Raw genomic sequence first — 18,213 nt, forward strand, 5'->3', positions numbered from 1 at the left:
ATATTAGCATACAGAAACCTAACTCTCTCCATTGTAATAGTTTTTTTTCGGGGCAGGGGGCGGGGGTGTTGAGACAGGGTTTCCCTGTGTACTTTTGGTGCCTGTCCTGGATCTCACTCTGTAGACCAGGCTGGCCTCGAACTCACAGAGATCTGCTGGCTCTGCCTCCTGAGTCTGGGATCAAAGGTGTGTGCCACTGCCATCCAGGTTGTTTCCCATTTTTTAATGTGGGGAAAAAACTGTCTTTTTTAACTAATTCCTCCCTTTAAGAATTCCCAACTGTCTCACCAAATCTGCCAGTGATGACGGTTCACTGTCATGAAGTGTGGAGCTGACTGCTCTGTGAGAACAGCAGAAGCCAGAGCAGTTCCCCGGCAGCACCTGGTGTGGCAGCAGGCTGAGGAGGGGTCCAGGGAAAGCCCACCATCCACTGGGAGAGAAGAAGCCCAAGAGCCAGCTGTCTGCACAGGGGAATTTTCGAAAGTGGCTGACTCCTGCATTTTTTGGAGCCTCAAAGGAGGCCAGGTGGCACATGCCTGTAGTCCCAGCATTCGGGAGGCAGAGGCAGGCGGATCTCTGTGAGTTCAAGGCCAGCCTGGTCTACAGAGAGAGAGAGATCCAGAAGAGCCAGGACTGTTTCACATAGAAACCCTATCTCAAAAAATAAACCAAAACAAAAAGCCTATGGAGTTTGTTGCAGATAGGCTGCAACCAAAAAATTCCAACTCACTCAGAGGCTTGAGGAAAAGAAAGAAAAACATTAGCTGGCAGGGTAGTGACACCAGCCACGTGCAGTTCCGGCCTGTTCCAGTGACTGCAAGGCCACAGGCAAGTGGCATTTTTTTTTTTGTGAATTCTTGCCCCAAAAGTTGGGTGCCAGGTGACACTTAAATTCTAATAGGTCTTAATAATAAAACCCAGAGTCAGATATCAGTGTAAATGCTGAAAGATCAGAGAGACAAAGGAGCAAGCCACAGCTACCTCTTACCTCGCCAACTCCTCAGGCTGAAAGGGCCGAGCTCCTGTCTCCATCCATCTTATCTCTGCCCAGTCATATCACTTCCTGTCTCCACCTCTCTGTGCTGGGATTAAAGGCATAAGATTCCAAGTGTTGGGATTAAAAGTGTGTGCCACCACTGCCTGACAATTATGGTTAACTAGTGATTAGCTCTGCACTCTGATCTCTAGGCAAGCTTTATTTGTAGATCATGAACAAAATATCACCACAGTTCAGTAAAGTTGTGTTTAAACCATTTTCAATCTTAGAGCAGCACCGAGCATGGAGGTGCATCCCTCTAATCCCAGCACTCAGAAGGCAGAGGTGGGAACACATCTTTGTGAGGTCAGCAGGAATTATATAGTGAGACCCTGTCTCAAAAAATAAATTCTAAAAATCGTAGATCAACATGTATACATAATCGGCTCAAATGAAGAACACTAAGAATAACAACAGAACAGCTGGTGGGGTGGCTCAGTGGGTAAGGGTCTTGCCCCAAGCCTGATAACCTGAGTTCAGTCCGTATTTTGTTTATTATGGAACAAAACAGATTGACCTGGACATTCTACTACATGAAACAAGTCAGACACAGAAAGATAAAATAATAGAATTCACTTATGGATGGCGCCATGCATTTAGAGTAGCATGTCAAATTGTGTGATTACTATCAAGAAACCATGAAAACAAGTAATAGATTTGGAGATTAGAAAAATCTCCACTACAAGGAAGGGCTGGAAAGATGGCTCAGCAGCTAAGAGCGCTGGCGGCTCTTGCAGAGGACCAGGGTTCAGTTCCCAGCACCCACATGGAAACTCACAGCTGCCTGTAACTCCTGGTCCAAGGGATCTGAGGCCTTCTTCTGGATTCTCATATATTGCATTCATGTGCACAGACATACATGGAGGCAAAACACCCACACACATAAAATAAAGTAATTTTCAAAAAAGAAAAAGAAGCAAGATTGTAGCTGGAGTTTTCCCCAGTCCCGCCTGGGCCTGCAGCCACTCAGACCCAAGTAAACACACAGAGACTTATATTACTTATAAACTCTATGGCCAAGGCAGGCTTCTTGCTAACTGTTCTTATATCTTAAATTAACCCATTTCTATTAATCTGTAAGTTGCCACGTGGCTTGTGACTTACTGGTACTTTTACATCTTGCTTCTCTGTCTGGCTGGCGACTCCTGACTCAGCCTTCATGTTCCCAGAATTCTCCTCTCTCTTTGTCCCACCTATACTTCCTGCCTGGCTACTGGCCAATCGGCACTTTATTTATTAACCAATCAAAGCAACACATTCACAACATGCAGAGTGATAGCCACAGCGTAGATAGTCTAGTTTTTTCCCCTTTTTCTTTTCAGAAGGAATCTCAGAGTTAAAGCTATAAAGAGCAGCCAGTGCAATTAGCAGATTGTAAACTACTTAAATGGGGGAAGATGGACAAGAGTTATCTGTCAGGAATGAACCTGATAAGCCACATGACTAGGCAAATTACTTCTCGAGTTATCATGAGAATTCGGTCACTTAGTATTTTCCAAGTCTTTAGCCCAGTGCCTGGAACACAGTAAGCACCAAATAGACATCTCTATTTTTAATATACTTTTCATGCTGAGTAGCAAGTGGGCTGGCTTTAGCAGTTGACAGGCCTGAGTTCATCAGCAGGTCAGTTCCTAAAAGCAATTTGTGGAATGGTTTACTTGGTTATTCAGGATCGGAGGAGTTGTTTGTTTTAGTTCCTGGAACTGATCTTTTTTGGGTCAATTTGGTTTTCTGCTAATGGATCTATATGTGACCTTGGTCAAGCTAGTAAACCTCACTAAGTCTTTGGGAATGCAGAAAGAATGTTAGTTAAATGAATGAAAAGCACTTAGATATATCTGGTACGGGGACCCAGTGTAGCAGAGTCCCAGCCCTGGTCACTGTGCCATGCTTCCTCTTAATAAATGAGTACAGGTTGGTTGTGGTGGGACACAACAAGTTGAGGCAGGAGGATGGTGAGTTCACGGCCAACCTGGGTTACATAGCAATACTCTATCAAAATAAAAAGCATGCAGAGACTGGGATGGGGTACAACTGCTTCTGTCATGCCACCATGTCAGCTCCAAATTGATTTCCAGGGACACTAATGTCTACTAACTTGTACAATCTGCTATTGATAGGCAGAAAGACCATTATTACCTGGAATTCTCAGATCCCTCCACATTCAAATCTAAGATGTAGAATGTGCCTATGATTAATTGATGAAAAATTGAGTTGATAAAGACCTTCAAGGTAGATTGATGACCCAAGGTGATGATGGACTTTCCCATGGCCCCTGCCAGCTCAAGAGTACTCCAGATTCTGGCCAGTGGTGGCACATGGATGCTTTAATTACTCGGGAGGCAAAAGCAGGTGGAGCTCTGTGATGAAAAATTGAGTTGATAAAGACCTTCAAGGTAGATTGGTGACCCAAGGTGATGATGGACTTTCCCATGGCCCCTGCCAGCTCAAGAGTACTCCAGATTCTGGCCAGTGGTGGTGCATGGATGCCTTTAATTACTCGAGAGGCAAAAGCAGGTGGAGCTCTGTGATTTTTGAGACCAGTCTGGTCTACAGAGCTAGTTCCAGGACAACCAGGACTACACAAAGAAACCCTACCTTGAAAAACTAAAAATCAAAACAAACAAAAAAAAATCCACAAAACCCAAAATGTGTACTCTAGAGGACCTGGCCAACCCATCCTCAAGTTTGGAAGGGGTAAACAGACAAATGGCATGTTTGGGACCCCAAAAATCAGGGCAATGGTGCTGCAGTACCCTGGATGTCAGGGTACCCAGAAATCTCACTTGCCTTTCTTGTGTTGTATTACAGCCACGACCACAGCCCTGCTCCCCTTGAAAATGGAGAAGATGCTGGTGGGGTGCTTGCTAATGCTTGGGCAGTTGGTTCTCCTTCTGCCAGCCGGAGCCAGAGATCATCCCCAAGCCAGGTTTCCCTCCAGAGGCCGCCATGTCCGGACGCATCCTCAGACTGCACTGCTGGGTGAGTGAGGGGTACCCGCACTAGCAGGCATCAGCAAGGCCCTGGACCAGAGCGCCTGGGCTGGGGAGGCTCCTGCTTCTGGGATCTCTGCTGGCTGTGCTGGGGACTGGGGGATCCCACTGGTGATTAGCACATCTGGACTGAGGATGGGAAATATCCAGGTTTTCAAATTACAATTAAGCTTCTATTTTAAAGCCTTGGGCTTAATGTATGCTCATAACTTTGCTCCAATACACAGGGCAAAGGGTTTTCTTCTGAAAAGTCCCTGCTGGACTTCCTGGACAGGGGTGTTCTGAGAAAAAAAAGTATTAAACTTGTCTGGATAAGTCTGTCTGCCCATATTCCAGGATGTGGTGTTGTAGAGAAAGCATGGCATAGTGGTGGATCACGGGAATGGAAAGTGGCCGGTCTCAGTTATTTCCATCTAGGGAACATATTTTCTTCAGAAAGAAAATGCCACAAAACATACAGAATACCAGCAAATTGTCTGGTCTGACAAGCAGGCTGGCCAATGTGGCAAGAATGTATTTTGGTGTGAGTCTGAATTCAAGTTGTGCTGCTGTTTCTTGCTGGGTGACCTTTCTGATGTGGATTCTAGTCCTGCTGCTGTTTCCTATGGGTAACCTCTCTGAGGCTGAGTTCTTTTGTCTGTAAAATGGACATAGAAATGTTGGCCTTGGAGCATTTTCAGGGGAGTTAATAAGGCAATTTCTGTAAATTCTAAGTACAGTAAACACTGGCTTTAGTACCAGTTTGCATGACAGTATCTGAAAACATTTTGCTTTACAGCTTGTGGGCAGCTGTTAGAACCTGAGCTCTTCAGACAGATACCTGGGGACCACAGATTACAGCCAGGGACCAAAGGACTGAAGAACCTGTTCTGACAGGGCAGGGCCTGTACTGATGTTAACAGTGACCCTGTCTTCGTCTCTGTGGGAGCCCGTTCTCGGGTTCCTCGTGGCTTTACCCAGCAGGTCCGAATAGAGGATGATCAGGACCATGGGCCTAAGTGCAGGTGTCTGAGATGCTCTGCACTTGGCTGTGCTGGGGGAGGAGGTCTTTTGCTCCACCCCTTGGCGTCTCTATAAAAACCCTGGGCCAGAGACAGTCAGGGCCTGTGAGAATAGGTTCCAGGCCCTCTCGAGGCTATCCTTTATTTCCTATCTGTTTATCTCTGCAATAAATTCTTCTATCTAATATTTCCTGCTGATTGCACTCAAGAAAACTGGGGAACTGTGGGGGTGGTGGGTAAATGCCCCACAGAAAAGGGGACTAAAGAAAAAAGGGACTAAAGACAAATGAACAGGGACTAAAGACAAAGTAATAGGGACTAAAGATAAAGGAAAATAATAGTTTTATTACAGAGTTTTTGGTGAAAGTGCTGAGTCAGCCTGCCAGTGGAAAGGCATGCTGGTGTTATGAAAAAATATATATTTTTTATATATATTTTTGGGAGGCAGGGGTTTTATCCTCAAGAGAAAAGGAAAGCGGACTGGAAGCATGTCCGATGCTGCAGCGAAATTCTCTTCTGTGAAAATTTTCTATCTTCTATCCCTTTCTCAATTTCTGTGAAAAATAAGTGTAAGGTATAGGGTAGTAATATAGTTTAGGAAAAACTTAGAAGTGTAAGATTGTGTAGGAAAAAATAAGTAAGGCAACTAGATAGAAGAACTCTTCAATTTTCTAACTTTGGGGGCTATGAATGCAAACTGGGGAAAAAAATCTTTCTTTGGGCTTTACAGGTAGTAAAAAAGCTCTTCTTTGAGCTTATGGGGAAGAAAAAGTTTCCTATGGAAGCTTTTGATCTGGGGACAGCTGAAATGCTAAGTCCAAGTGGCAGGAGAAAGTGTTTTCTTCCTGAGGCAAAAATGGGGGTGTAAAAAGCCAAAAAGTTTAAAGTTCAGAAGTTTTGGGAAAAGTTGGTCTCTCTCCTGGGGGGGGAAAAATCTTTCTCTTAAACTATAAACTTTTCTTGAAAAAATTGGGGGAAAAAGTCTCTCTAAAAAGCCTTAATCTTTCTCAAAAGCTCTTAAACTTAAAAACTAAATTTGTCCTTCTGAGAGGACAAAAATTAGAATCACCTGAAGATATTAGTATGGGGACCACCTGTGATTAGCTCTAAGGGAAAACAACAAACCTCTTAAGACAGCAAAACCTAAGTTCTCTTTCAAGCTTTAAAAATCCTCCCTGCAATGCAGGAGGCAGGGACAAGTTCCTAAAAACCTCTTCTAAGTTCTGTCTCTTCAAGCTAGTAAAAGACAGTGGGTCAGAGTACCCTGAGGGAAACGCTTGGGAGAGTGTGGGTGAAGAGCTACAGAGAGCCCAAAAGGGCAGGAAACTTTGCCTGAGAAAAGCAAAACCAAGCTTTTCGGTTACAGCTGAGCTGAGGCAGCAAAGGTTCTGAGTGAGCATTTCAGAATGAAAAGGTGCTCTTAATCATTCTAATGAAAAGATCCCCTGAAGCAATGCAAACTGTTAGCATTGTATCCTCGCTTGTGACCAAAAACCCAGAGGCTACTGGCCAGTCTCTGAGTTGGAGTGCATTTTGGGGATACTAGGGTTCCTGCAGTTGTAAACTTCCTGGAGCACAGAGCTGAGGCAGGAAGGTGCAGGACCCAGGGGAAGATTGCTAATGAACAAACAAAGCTAAAGCTGGTGGGAACGGCACAGTTGCCCGCTTTCCTACAAGTCCCGGGTTAATAGGTCCACAACTGCAAAAAGAAATCTGAGAAAAGCTTTCCTATATCAGAGAAAGGACCTTTCTGGGAAAACAGTAAAGCTGAACTGTGTCTGAAGCAGTTTTGCTGCCGAGTCAGAACGCTGTCTGGGGAAAGAGCCCAGCCAGGGCAAAACAGAACTATCCAGGAGTACAGCTTTCTTTTCTGTCAGAGAAAGCATCTTTTTAAGAAAAGCTTTGTTTCAACTGACTCCTGGTGAGATGAGGGAGTGTAGCCCTGAGGGGTGATTGCCTCTGGCATAAGCTCTGTCCTTGAGCACCCAGACAAGCAAATGCAATGCACTGGGGGACTGGGTCAGGTGAAGGCCTGATGAGGCAAAACACCTGTCCTAATGGGAGTTTAGAAATGGCAAAAAACCTCCCTTTTTAGATTTTCAGTCTGTACGCAAACCACACAGACCCCGAAAACAGAAACGGACAAAAAAACCCTAACTTCAGTAGCAGGGAAAGCCGCTACTGTAGTGTCGGAAACTGTTTCTGGGGTAGAGGGGATAAACTGAGACCAAACTGGATACTGTCAGGAAGAAAGACTCTGAAGAAACTGAGGGGACAGATTCCTCCCCAGAAAATGCATGACCTGACAAAGCTGCTTGAGTTTGAGGCAGATTCGGGGGGCGGAAAAAGCCCCTACCTCCAAAGGCAGCTAGCAGAGGAACAGAGCTGCAGACAGATACCTGAAGCTCTGCATCTAGGGGGGAAGGAACAAGCAAAATGAGATAAATAAGTGGGAGAAAATCTCTGAAGGAGCTATGGAAAAGCTGTTGTAAATGATCTTGTTTTTCACTGACTGCCTAAAACAAACACAAGCCCCGAGGAAAGTTGCTATCAGAAATGCCAGCCTCAATGCCGGCTAACGAGGCAGGTGTGGTTCTGATTCGGGGGCCAGTGTCTGATGAAGAAGAGACACCTGTTGAAGCCAGCTGAGAGACCAGAAACCTCCCAATGTCCCATAGCTGAAAATGTAAAATGCTTGTTCAAATCTCCCATTGCAAAAGCAAAAAACTTTGTTCAAACCTCCCAGGCAAGTCTAGTAAAAGAGAACCAGTTGACTCTCAGACCCGAAAAGAAATACGGGAAATGATATAAGGGACTGATATGGGACTGATATTATTATGGAGTGATATAAGGGAAATGCATTCTGGGAAAGGTAGTTTTTCCATTAAAGATGTCGACATTGCCCTGAAACACTTTTGTCAGCTCTAAAATTAAAATACAGCTTTTAAAAGAGTAAGGAGGAAAATCGTCTAAGTGTCAGTTCCAGTGAAAAATTGAAAGGATATGGAACTAGGTACTTCATGGTTTGGGGCTCCATTGGTAAAATGCCTTATTTATCCTAATAGCTGTGCAAAGTGTTTACGGTAGTTGGATGACAACAAACTACATTTAAGAGCAAACAAGCCACTTTAAAATCCTTAAAACAAGGGAAAGCAGTTTATACACTGAACATTGTCTTAGATATGAAGAAACTTATGTTGAAATTAAAAAAGTTCTTTGCCATTTGAACAAACTGCCTGCAATGAGTAATTCCTTTGCAAATCTAATGAGACAAGGAAACAGGCATTCAAAAAAGAAATGACTGCTTGATAGATGGGAAACAAACTTCAGAAAATCTAGCTGTCTTACAAAATAGTTGCTTCACTTGAAAGTTCCTTATAAAAAATCATTGCTAAATATCACCGATGCTAATAACATCTGGAGTTAAAGCTAATGAAGTGAAAATACTAAATCCTGAAACTCAAGTGAAATGGAAAAATCCCTACTCGGGATTATGGAAGAGTCCCGATCCTGTGTTAATATGGTGTCGAGGACATGTTTGTGGTATTTTCACAAGAGGAGAATGAAGCTTGTGAATGGTTACCGGAGCGTTTGGTAAGGAGCGTTGGAACTAAGGAAGGTCAGCTCCAATGAGGTTCCTATAAAGGAGCCAGAATAAAAGAGGCTCGATTAGTATTTCTGAGGTTTTGTCACTGGTGAATGCAAACAGTGAGGAAACAAGAGTTCAGAGCTGTGCCGCTTTTGGCTTTACTAGCTCCTTTAGGAAAATACTTTATATCACCCAATAGCTGTGCAGTATTTGGTGAAGAGCTTTACAGCAGCTAAATACAGTAATTTCACCCTCAGCGTGAAGTGAAGTTTTTTGGTAGAACGAACCAAAAATACTGCTGTAATAGAAATGTTTGTCTGAATTGAAGCACTCAGGAGGAACTACTATGAATTTGGGTGAAGGGACAGCCTCTAGTTAAAAACAGTCTACCACTGACAGTGCATCTCTGCCGGTCTGGAAAGGCTGAGAGAACTCGGCAACTTTGGGGTGTGGCTTCGTCCCGAGAATGTTACAGTCCCCTAGCAACAAGTATCACAACTCTATAATGACAACACTCACTAAATCCCAGTGCTTTATAACAAAGCTGACTATAAACTCTAAACTTTAGAAATGATGTACATACTTCCTGTCTAGTTAAGAGAATCTTTCTAATAGAGATGGTGATAATAATTAAGAGTAAGAAGTAGAAAGATGAAAATAAGATGTGAGTTTGTAAAAATTCTGTCTTGTTAGATCTGTGTTAAGAAATCTTTAGGTGTTTGCTAAGTTAGATATATGCTAATGGTAGCCTATATAAGTTTGTAAAATAGATCTATAGAGTTCCTTTAAGAATATAAGCTTGTAAGAAGTATCTAAGGTAGTCAAGACATGTAGTAATAAGCTTGTAAGATGCTAGTTGTAAATGTAAGTTTAAATAAGAAATAAGATGGAATGAATATAAGTATATAAGAATAATTAAAAAAAATATTTGCTAAAGTAGTTCTATAGTTTCCTTAAAGTATAAATAAGTGATATTAATATGTTGTATGTGAGTTTGTAAAAACGTGTAAATGTTGAATATGAGTCTAAATGCTTTGCAAGGCAAAAAAATGTTATATGTGAGTTTGTGAAAAAGTGTAAATGCTAAGTGTGAGTCTATTAATATATATGGTGAAAACACCTGAGACACAGGAGATAGTGTCCTAGTAGACTGCAAAGTAGGCAGTCTGAATGGTTTCAAAAGCTCCAGAAGCTGCTAAGAAGCTAAGAATGGCGGATGCCAGAACCAGCACAAGGCATCCGCAGCTGAAATCCATGGAATATCAACACAGCACAGAAAAACCTGAGCTAACAGCCAAAACGGTGCGGTTTAAAATATTACTATAACTAAAAAGGACTGTCTGTGAGAACAAAAGTTGCAGAGACGCTTGTTTGAACAAAAATTATTAACTGCAAAAAGTTTTGGTTGAAAAACGTCTCTTCGTATTTGGAAGTGAAAGCCTGATATCAGAATTTTTCTTGTTTGAACTTTTTGAAATTAAAAATGAGATAAAATTACAAAAAGATTTTGGTTATGGATTTCTCATATTTGGAAGGCTAGTACCAGAACTTATCATTTGAATTTTAAGACTTAAATGAAATAAACAATAGAGATTTCATTGCAATGGGACAGTTTTGAGTAATGACCTAGGAACGGTTTTCTGCAATTGGGTTAAAAATGGAACTGTTTAAATGAAGAAATGTATTTCTACTTAGAATCAAGATGCAATTTTATGTATGCATATATGCTTTATTAACGTGATTCATGAATTGTTTTGTGGAAATGTTTATGTAAAAATGAAATTACTTATGGAACTGGTTTTTTGTTACAAATGGAACTGTTTAAACAGAAAAGTTTGGGTTTTCTTAACTAGGCTTGAGATTTTTGCTTAAAATTATAAAGAAAAGGGAGAGTTAATAATCCTTAGTCTATTTAATTTAAATTGTTGTTTGAGTGGATTAATGTCATGTTTTGTTAGTAAGAAATGCAAATGGGGTATACTAAGAGACTACTTTTAAAGTGTGTAAAGAGTTTTATTAAGAAACTGCTTTTGGATGTTTTGCTAAAAGTTTTCAAAGTGTTAATGGTTAGATTGAAAATATTGCTTTTCAATATGGGTTTGTAGGAATTGTATAAGTTTGGGTTCCTCTAACTAGGTTTGAGATTTTGTTTAAAAAATTATAAAGAAAAGGAGGAGTTATGAGATTGAATTATGTTAGCAGAAACCTATTGATATTAATGCACCCTGGTTTTGTGGAGTTAAGGAAATATTTAAGTTTGGTGTGAATACATCGAAGTTTTCCCCATGTCTGTTAACAAGAAAATTCAAATGATTGAGTTAGAGTTGTAAGATGGAGAAAATTGTTAACTATATATAGCACCATATATGCTAATTCAAATGGTTCTGTTAAGAGTTTGCTTTGAGTTGCAAGATTGAGAGAATTGTGACTATTTATAGCAATATTTATGTTAACCAGTTAATGGTAATGATGAAGCTAAGGGATTCTTTAAGTATGTAGTTGCCTTAAGAGTTTTTGGTTTAGAAAGGGCTTGAGGCAGCTAAGACTGCTGTGGTCACCTTGGACCTAATTCAAAAGAGAAATGCCATCTATATCATCCTCTACTCCCATACTGGGAGGTGTAACAGCTATGGAGATTGCTGTAAGCCATTAATAGTTTTTTTTTATATTTTAAGAAGGGGGGACCTGTAGGAGCCCGTTTTCGGGTTCCTCGTGGTCCGAATAGAGGATGATCAGGACCACAGGCCTGAGTGCAGGTGTCTGAGATGGTCTGCTCTTGGCTGTGCTGGGGGAGGAGGTCTTTTGCTCCACACCTTGGCGTCTCTATAAAAACCCTGGGCCAGAGACAGTCAGGGCCTGTTGGAATAGGTTCCAGGCCCTCTTGAGGCTATCCTTTATTTTCTATCTGTTTATCTCCGCAATAAATCCTTCTATCTAATATTTCCTGCTGATTGCACTCAAGAAAACTCTGGGGAACTGTGGGGGTGGTGGGTAAACACCCCACAAGTCTCCTGAGAGTCATAGTGTCATAAACATAAAACTTCTGCATGCATTGAAAAGAACTGGGAAATGTTTAGCACATTGGCTAAAGGGTTAAAAAAACAATTTCAAGATATTTATCTGATTAACATTATATGTGTTTAAATATATATAAATAACTGAACATATCTTGATGCTTTCTACATCACCATCTGTGACTGCATAGTTGGGTTTATGAAGCCACACCTCATACTGTTTTATGATGTTAGGGATGGAACCCAGAGCCTTTCACACACTAGGGGAGCTCTGCATCATGGAGCTATGTCTGAAGCCCCACAAGGAGTTTTTTATAAGGCTGGTTTGGGGATGAGCTATCCCTGGCTTAACTGGAAAAATGTATACCTTCTCTTTTTTTCTCTTGGCTCCTAGTCTGTCTGTCTGTCTCTCATACATACACACTCACCATCTGAATTGGTAACTCTGAAACTTCTGAGACAAGAGGTAGACACCTACTTTGCCAAAGGCATTGATCCCTGTGTGGTGGTTTGAATGAGAATGGCCCCCATAGGCTCATACATTTGCATGTTCAGTCCCCAGTGAGTGGATTAGAAGGATTAGAAGGATTAGGAGGTGTGTCTCTGTTGGAGGAGGTGTGTCTCTGTTGGAGGAGGTGTGTCTCTGTTGGAGGAGGTGTGTCTCTGTTGGAGGAGGTGTGTCCTTGCTAGAGGAGGTGTGGCCCTGTTGGAGGAGGTGTGGCCCTGTTGGAGGAGGTGTGGCCCTGTTGGAGGAGGTGTGGCCCTGTTGGAGGGGGTGTGGCCCTGTTGGAGGGGGTGTGGCCCTGTTGGAGGGGGTGTGGCCTTGCTAGAGGAGGTGTGTCCTTGCTAGAGGAGGTATGTCCTTGTTGGAGGAGGTATGTCCTTGTTGGAGGAGGTATGTCCTTGTTGGAGGAGGTGTGTGCTTGGTGGAGGAGGTGTGTCCTTGCTGGAGGAGGTGTGTCCTTGTTGAAAGAAGTGTGTGCTTGGTGGAGGAGGTGTGTCCTTGCTAGAGGAGTGTGGCCCTGTTGGAGGGGATGTGGCCTTGTTGGGGAGGTGTGTCCTTGTTGGAGGAGGTGTGTCCTTGTTGGAGGAGGTGTGTCCTTGTTGGAGGAGGTGTGTCCTTGTTGGAGGAGGTGTGTCACTGGAGGTGGGCTTTGAGGTTTCAAAGGCCCATGCTGTTCCCAGTTAACTCTCTCTGCCTCTCACTGTGGACCACATGTAAGCTCTCAGCTGCTGCTCCAGTGCCATCTTGTCTATTGTCATGCTTCCCACCATAATGATCATGAGCTAGCCCTCTGAAACTGTAAGAGAGCCCCCAGTTAAATGCTTGGTCCTAGTGTCTCTTCAGACACCCCAAACTACCATCACCCTCTCTTCCTCATTTTACTGGGCAATGTGTTAGGGACAAAGGGGACAGGGAGACCTCAACCTGGGCCTGGACGTGGCATGCTGTGTGTAGTGGCTTTTCTGCTCCCTGAGCCTTGGACACTCATGTTCCCACACATGCAGAAAGGCAGCTTTGCTCACAAGGGGGTTGAAGGAAGCCATGAAACTGGAAAGCAAACATGGCAACTCTGGCCAGCATTCTGGATTGCAGTCTGCCTTGGATGGCACTTTGAAGGGATCAGGGTGGAGAAGCCACACTCGTTGGCTGGCCTTAGCCCAACCATGTGGCCATCTGTTCATCCTCACAATAGGGTGTCTTGTGTTTTATGTGTGCTTGTTTTTCTTTCTCTGTTCAGAGCTCTGTCCAGGCCACACTGCAGTCCTGGAACAAGTTCCTTTGGCCACATTCATGGTGTCTCTCAGCAGGATGTATTCCCTGGTTATTCGCTTACAAGAGTTTCTCTGAACTTTGAATAGAAACAAAATTGTCCCTTAGGTTAGTTTATTTACTTTTTTAGAGTTAGGATCTTAGTACATAGTTCTGGCTGGTCTGAAACTCTCTATGGAGACCAGGCTGGCTTCAAACTCCAGAGATCTGCCTGTGTCTACCACCTGAGCGCTGAGATTGAAGGCATGTGCCACCATGACCAGCCTACTTAGGTTAAGTTTTTGTTTGAACTTTTTATTATTATTATTATTATTATTATTATTATTGTTGTTGTTGTTGTTATATGGTTTTTCAGGACAGGGTTTCTCTCTGTGTAGCCCTGCTGTTCCTGGAACTTACTCTGTAGCCCATACTGACCTCAAACTCATAGAGATCCACCTGCCTGCCTCACAAGTGCTGGGATTAAAAAAAAGAAAAAAGAAAGAAAGAAAAGAACAAACAAGCCCATGTATATGTGTTTTTCTATCCTGTATTCAAATCAGAGTCTCAGAAATAAACGGGGCTGGGGAGCTGTTCATTGGTAAAGCACTTGCTGTGCAAGTGTGAGAACATGAGTTTGATGACCAGAACTCATGCACTGTGGGCCAGTAGCTCCGGTAGTGGAGAGGTGGAGACTAGAGGGCCCATAGGGCTCAATAGCTGTTCAATCTAACCCACTTGGCCAGCCTCAAGCAAGCCAGAGACTGTCTCAAGAGAAGAAAGTGAAACCCATCATGTCAGAGTTGGACACAGCAGCCCAACAGAAGGAAAAGAGTCCCAAGAGCAGGCACAGGAATCAGAGACACACTTGTTCTTACACTCAGGAGTTCCATAAAAATACTAAGCTAAAAGCTATAATATCTATCAGAGGACTTGGCACAGTCCAGTGTAGGCTCCGTGCTTACTGCATCAGTCTCTGTGAGCTCATGTGTGCCTTGCTTAGTTGAGTCAGTGTTTGGTAGGAAGAGAGAGAGAGAAACATATAGACAGACACACAAATATGTGTGTGTATGTGTGTACCTGTAACATAATTAAATTTCTACAAATTTTTCTGACAAAAAAAGGAAGGAAGTATACGAAGTCATGAGGAGCAACAGCTATCGTTGACCTCTGGTCCGCACACACATGCACACACACTCATCTATGCACACATAAACATGTACACACACACATACCCCCACTGAAAATGCGTGGATATACCCATTCCTCCTGTTAGTGTTTGTAGGTCATTCACTCCTCTATCCACATGGGCTTATTTTTCCCTTTTCATCCACGTGGGATTTCTACATTGGGACAGACACAGGATATAAGGTGGAAAGCTTGAGATCAACAGCCTCCAGGAAGGGTGCAGTGAGGTGGTGGGGAACAGGCTACAGAAAGATCAGTAATGTGGAAGAATCTGTGTGTAACCGTGCAAGCATCTGCAAATTAACCAGTCTGCCAGCTGAGCATGATCTCTCAAGCTTTTTGGTCTCAGGAATCTTCCTCACACACTCAGGAATAAACTGAGAAGTTCAGAGAGCTTCTTGTGGGCTAGAAATATCATGAGTTACTGCACTAGGAGCTAAAGTGAAGAACTTAAAAAATATTTGTTAACAAAAAACAAAAACAAATTCATACTGTGTTGATATAAGCTATTTTATTAAAATTGATTTTATCAAGCCAGGCAGTGGTGGCACACACCTTTAATCCCAGTGCTTGGGAGACAGAGGCCAGCAGATCTCTGAGTTCAAGGCCAGCCTGGTCTACAGATTGAGCTCCAGGACAGCCGGGACTACACAGAGAGACCCTTTCTTGAAACCAGAAAAAATTTATTTTATCGATAATAAAAATTAGTGAAAGCAGCATTTCTGTCTTAAATTTTTCAAATCTACTTAGTGTCTGCTTTAATATAACATTCCTGGATTCCTGCTTTTCCTTTGTTCAGTCTGTGGTGATTTTGGGGAGTGGGGTAATGCTGGGTATTGAACACAGGGTCCTGGGCATGCTAGGCAATTGCTTTACCACTGAGCTGCATTTCCAGCCATGGGATGTGTTGATTGGGCTGTACATAGATACCACATAGATACACGAATACGTGTAGCTGGGGAAATGAGAGGCATCTGTAGCAGCCTTCTTACGTAGAGTCTTCTTTGACAGTACATGAAACTTGACAGAGAGTAGTTTCTTGAAATTAGTTGTAGTGTAGAATCTAAAACCACACCAGCTGACTTTTTTTGTTAAATACACTCATGAAAGTCTGGGAGAATGAAAGGTGAACATATGTATTATGAACACAAGCCTGACCTCATGGGTCTTCTGAAGGGGTTCCAGGGAACCTCGGGGTAAACAAACCACTTCAAAGATAGTGGTTTAAGAGAACACTACCTATGAAGGCCATGACCTCAGAGAGCCAGGGTTGAGCAGGCAGCAGAGGGATGAGAATGGAGCTCACAGGCAAACTCTGCATTTTTTGGTAGTTCTCCAACTGTATTTGACACTCAGCAGCTTAGTTCTCATCCATATTGACTGTCTGTAGATTTTTGACTGTGGTAACAGGTACGTAAGTTACTAATGTGTAGAGCTTGTTTGGTGAGTCCTCGTCCTCATTACGTTTTCTAGACAAATGTACATAGATACGGTATGGAACATTCCTTATTCCTTTGGCCCAGACGGCTTTATTGAGCCTGGTATCAATGCGCACATCTGGAGTCCCCATCTCCTTCATGGCAAATTTCCAGATTTCTTTGAGTGCCCTAGGGGCATGCTTCTTGAAGCCCACTCCATGGATGCGCTTGTGAATGTTGATGGTGTATTCTCGGGTCACCACCTCGTTGATGGCAGAACAGCCCTTCTTCTCGCTACCCTTCTTTGCGGGAGCCGTTCTGCTGGGCCCAAGTTGGACGTTAGCCTGAAGATGGACTCTCTCAGGTAGGGGATCTGAAAAGGAGACAAGCCTAGACAAGCAAGGAACTAATGATTTAGAACTTCAGGACCTTTTTAGGACAAGTCTGAGCCTTTAAGCAGACAGTAATGATGATCCTTTGACTTTGTGCCTGAAGGAAGTTCTAACCACCCCAAGCTTCCTAGGTGGGCAAAAGTCAGGATCTAACGAGCCATCCGACTTGCAGGTGCCATCCAGAGCAATGCTCAAGCCAATAGAACAAATGATCACAGGTTCCCCAGCCTGTCTCATCCAGGCCATGATGGTGGCAGGTGGAGTCAGAGCAGCATTTATGCAGTTCCCAGAGCCTCTGGATTTCTTCCCATTTTACCAACAGCACACATTCCCTTGCCAGTTCCTCCCCAGGCTCCTCAAGATAATGCTAGCTGGAAGACACATTGTCCTACCCACAGATGCCGCCACATCCTCTGTGCACATTTGTTTTCTTTTATACACTCCTGTCCTGTCGGGGGTGGTGTGTGTGTGTGTGTGTGTGTGTGTGTGTGTGTGTGTGTGTACGGGGGAGTACTATTTCCATGGCAACCAGCACAGCATAACAGCCTTTGTAGAAACCCTCACTGTTCCTGCTCAGTTGCTCACATATTCTCCATGTCTTCATTCCTAAGAGTGAGTGCAAGGCAGCCTCTTAGCGGTCTTCTTGTGTGGATATTCTGCTGCTCGCTCGCCTTCCCAGGCTTGTCCCTCCCCAGGTGTTGTTGAAGGGTTTATTCCTTTCTCCACTTGCCAGCCTTGCTCACTTTGTTTCTACCAGCTAACCTGGAGACCTTTTCCTCTCCCGATGGTCGACTCCCCTGCAGCAGTGCCACTCACATAGATTCCCGTGTGTTTCACAAGGGCACCTGGGGCAGTGTGGCAGTAGACTCAGAAGTGAGTGGCAAAGACTAAAGTGGATGCAGGCTCCTTAGTCTGGCCCGGGCATGTGGGGGCAGGACCACCACTCTCCTTCCCACACAGACAGTTCAAGGGTACAGGCAATAGAATTTAGGGACACTTCTTTATAAATATGTTATTTTACTACTTAAAATTCAGCTAATGAAGAAAATTTGTATTAGTCAGGATTCTCTAGAATAACACAGCTTATAGATGACTCTCTCTATATACAGAAAGGGTATTTATTAGGGTAACTTACAGGTTGTGGTCCAGCTAATCCAGCAATGGCTGTCTGTGAACAGAAAGGCAAACAATTCAGAAGTTGTTCAGTCCACCGGCTGGATGTCTCAGCTGGTCTCCCGTATACACTGGGATCCTGAAGAAGTGGACTTTAATGCCAGTGAAGGAAGGGATTTGCCAGCAAGGTGAGAGCAAGCAGGCAAAAAGCAAAAGCTTCCTTCTTCCATGTCCTTATATGGACTTCCAGCAGAAGGTGTAGCAGATTAAAGGTGTGTCTTCCCACCTCAAGACCCAGATGAAAGGCATGTTTTTTCCCAGCTCAAAAGATCTGGATTGGGGCCGGGCGGTGGTGGCGCATGTCTTTAATCCCAGCACTCGGGAGGCAGAGCCAGGCAGATCTCTGTGAGTTCGAGGCCAGCCTGGGCTACCAAGTGAGCTCCAGGAAAGGCACAAAGCTATGCAGAGAAACCCTGTCTCAAAAAACCAAAAAAAAAAAAAAAAAAAAGATCTGGATTGGGGCTGAGGAGATGGCTCAGTGGTTAAGAGCACTGGCTGCTCTTCCAGAGACCTGAGTTTAATTCCCATGACTCACATGGATGCTCACAACTGTCTATAACTCCAGCTCCAGGGGATTTGACAACCCTCACATAAACACACGTGCAGGCAAAACACCAATGCACATACAAATAAATCATTTTAAAAAGTTGTATTAT

The 18,213-nt window shown here is 43.4% G+C and overlaps 2 protein-coding genes across 2 annotated transcripts in view; one reads left to right on the top strand and one right to left on the bottom strand.

The window, feature by feature from the left end:
- Nucleotides 1-18,213, top strand: part of Matn2 (matrilin 2) — a 149,024-nt gene that overhangs the window by 19,017 nt on the left and 111,794 nt on the right. Inside the window, 1 exon segment of the mRNA XM_028884461.2 lies at nucleotides 3,848-4,018. Within this exon segment, the coding sequence (XP_028740294.1) occupies nucleotides 3,877-4,018 (142 nt within the window). The 5' untranslated portion in view covers nucleotides 3,848-3,876.
- The window catches only part of LOC119086399 (60S ribosomal protein L31-like), a 29,528-nt gene continuing 27,234 nt past the window's right edge, over nucleotides 15,920-18,213 (bottom strand). Inside the window, exon 2 of the mRNA XM_037197800.1 lies at nucleotides 15,920-16,365. Within this exon, the coding sequence (XP_037053695.1) occupies nucleotides 15,935-16,365 (431 nt within the window). The 3' untranslated portion in view covers nucleotides 15,920-15,934. The remainder of the gene's footprint in view (nucleotides 16,366-18,213) is intronic.

The sequence above is a fragment of the Peromyscus leucopus genome, chromosome 20 (genome assembly GCF_004664715.2).
Source record: "Peromyscus leucopus breed LL Stock chromosome 20, UCI_PerLeu_2.1, whole genome shotgun sequence".
In the NCBI taxonomy this organism is placed as follows: Eukaryota; Metazoa; Chordata; class Mammalia; order Rodentia; family Cricetidae; genus Peromyscus; species Peromyscus leucopus.